Source organism: Eubalaena glacialis, chromosome 13 (assembly GCF_028564815.1).
Source record: "Eubalaena glacialis isolate mEubGla1 chromosome 13, mEubGla1.1.hap2.+ XY, whole genome shotgun sequence".
Classification (NCBI taxonomy): domain Eukaryota; kingdom Metazoa; phylum Chordata; class Mammalia; order Artiodactyla; family Balaenidae; genus Eubalaena; species Eubalaena glacialis.
The window spans coordinates 89,848,950-89,852,028 of NC_083728.1; the positions used below are offsets into that span (position 1 = coordinate 89,848,950).

General features: G+C 41.5%; 1 protein-coding gene across 1 annotated transcript; it reads left to right on the forward strand.

The window, feature by feature from the left end:
* The first annotated feature begins 329 nt into the window (after nt 1-329).
* On the forward strand, nt 330-3,079 carry OCM2 (oncomodulin 2). The gene is made up of 4 exons (XM_061209406.1): nt 330-390; nt 957-1,089; nt 1,521-1,630; nt 3,054-3,079. Exons 1-4 carry the CDS (start codon nt 330-332, stop codon nt 3,077-3,079), a joined length of 330 nt encoding a protein of 109 aa, XP_061065389.1.

Consider the following 3,079-nt stretch of genomic DNA (forward strand, 5'->3'; position numbering starts at 1 on the left):
CCTATGTAAGTGGTCGATGATGTAATTATAATTTTTACAAGAAAACAGAATCGAATTGTTCTTTAGGTTGTATTTTTAAATTTCATCTTTAACTCCATTCAGGAGAGGGCACTGAGACACAGGGGACTGGGATCTTTTCGATATTTGGTTTTTATTTGGATATTCTGTCCCAGCTCTTAATACAATACTATGCTTATCACATTTTAAAAATTTTCAACAAATTTGCATTTTCTGTGGGCCTGGGGGTGGAGGGGTGTAGTCCCCCCAGACGTGCATGTTTCTGCTTACCATTCACCACATCTTGTTTATTCTGTGTGAACAGGTGGAAAATGAGCATCACAGATGTCCTTAGTGCTGATGACATTGCAGCAGCCCTGCAGGAGTGCCAAGGTAAAGTGGAAACTAGGCAGGGGTGTGTTTCTCTCACGTACCTCTACCTCCCGAAAAGCTACAAAAATTAAAATGTGAACTTTGCTGAAAATTCATGGGATCAGAGAAAAACTTATTAACTAGATAACTACAATGATAAAAGTATGAGATCTGAACATACAATCACATTTCTGTAAGGTGAAAGAAACTTACTAAATGTGAAAAAAAGGAATCAGTGGATGCCATGTAGCCTGTTTGAATCCCATGATTGCATTTCTCCCACCAACTAGACCAGTGATGCTGGCATCTTGGATACACAGCCAGTAAAAAGAGCAGGGGGAGGCACAGAGGAGAGGAGGTGAGAGAAGGGGAGACGGACAAAGTCAAGTGGAGAGGGAAAGCTGGGAAGGGGGAAAGAAGATGATAGCACAAAGCCATCCAGTCTTAGCTGCCTCAAAATCTCGGTCCCTGTAGTTCAATGCTATTATGAAAAGTAGTATTTTTAATAACCTATGTTTTCAGCACTTTGGCCCAAAGACAGAATGCAATCCAGTGAGCATCAGAATAACCCATTCTCTGTTCTTCAGACCCGGATACTTTTGAACCCCAAAAATTCTTCCAGACATCGGGCCTCGCCAAGATGTCAGCCAGTCAGGTGAAGGATGTTTTTCGTTTCATAGACAACGACCAGAGTGGGTACCTGGATGAAGAAGAGCTGAAGTAAGCTTTGTCCTAAGCCCGTCTGGCACCCCAACATTGCTAGGTGGGGCTGGGGTGTAGTGGGGGCCAGCCTCCTCAGTATCCTTCAGTGTCCAGCCTTGATGCTGGACACTCAGCAGATTCTCATGAAAGGGAAGAACATGAGTCGGTGGGCCACATATCTACCCACTCAAAACACTAAACATGGGCACCAAAGACCGTGGGTGCAAAAATTCATTAGTCTTAGAGGTTTTCTTGGGCAAACGGACTTATAACAAAATTCTGGAAAGATGTTTTAAAACAAAATGCCCACCGTTAGTCTCTACAATGAAGGAAACCTTTGCCTGCTAAGATCTTGACTGATCATTGCAACTGTTGGAACAGACGGTTTGCTTCAAGAGAAAGGGGTGTGGGTTTTCAAAACAGTCCTCTCAATCTCTATTATCCTGTAGGTTTTTCCTCCAGAAGTTTGAGAGTGGTGCTAGAGAACTGACCGAGTCAGAAACCAAGTCCTTGATGGCGGCTGCAGATAATGATGGAGATGGGAAAATTGGGGCTGATGGTATGTTCACACCTGTACCCAGCATAAGAGACTTTAGCTCAGGCAGCATCCGGGACAGGGAGCTTAGGCCATGAGATCAGACAGATATGGGTTAAAATCCCCCTTTCTTAACCTTGCTGAGCCTCAGTCTTCTCATCTGCAAAATAGAACTAAAGTGAGGATGCAGATGATGTGTGTCAAGACTCTGGCATGATGCCTGGGGATGTACCATAGAAGCTGGTCCCACTGGTCACTGTCTATGAACCAGAAAATACTCTTCACCTGACCAGGGTACTAGCTACTTTCCTGGCCAATTATTTGCAAGACACCCTAATGCACCTTGAAAATAATGTAAAGAATCTCCACCAGTGGGATGTGAGTCTCTCTGAATAAGGGAAGGACTGACATTCTCAAGTATGTCTCATACTAAAGAGTCTACTGACTTGAGTAGGAAAGCCTCTTAGCTTTCAAGGGTTTAAACAAATACGTTTTATTGGACAGTAGCCCGAAATATTAGAGAACAAATAAATCAATCATCATTTATGCAGTCTTCTGTATGCAGAGCCTTAAACTCAAATTTTAGCATAATTGCATGGCTGTAGGATTATGTTTATCTGATTTTGTCATGTTGCTTACATGATTTTCACCTACTTTGTGCATGTCAACTCAGGAGAACTTATGTGTGGTTCTTATGGTGGTACTAATTAAAATGTAAAACTGCTACTTTAGATCCTCATTTTAAAAATCTATTCAAAATGATACCACTATAACTTACTACATGGGACTTAACGCACCTTGTATAGATAGGTCAGAAAAATAACTTAGGTAAGGGAAAGTTGATTTATTTAAACCTAACCATGAAAGACTTCCAAATAAGCAAAGCTTACCGATAAATATAAAGCAAATCCCCAGTTTTCAATTTCAGTCTGTAGCATCCACACCTTATTATTATTATTATTTTTAGTAATATAAATTTGGGGGGTAAGGTTAGGGTTCAGTAAAGAAAAGTTAGTTCAAAGTCCCGCTCTATTAAATGTTTCCTAAATATGCAATACGTAGCTACTTAATAGAAAAAGAAAACCTCCCATTTCTGTCCTGAATTGACCAGACAAAAGGTTGAGTGAGCACAGATTGTGATGGGCCACTATACTGAATTCACTCATTGTCAGAGAGAAATAACTGGGTTGGCAAATTCTAACACAAGGGGCTCTATAGAAAAGCTAAAGATGTTTGTTAGATTAGGCAGGAAGATGGAATGCTGCAGACTGTCAGGACCAGTGGGTAGTGACACCTTTTCTTCCTTTTGTGCCCTTGGAAGGGGCCATGCCTATCATCTGACAATCTGCTTCGTTCCCTTTCCTCTTCAGAACTCTCATTGGCCATAGCACGTCTGTAAAGTACCAAGCCATCCTCGCTGACCCTGTTCTCACCTCTTCTGTTCTAGAATTCCAGGAAATGGTACATTCTTAA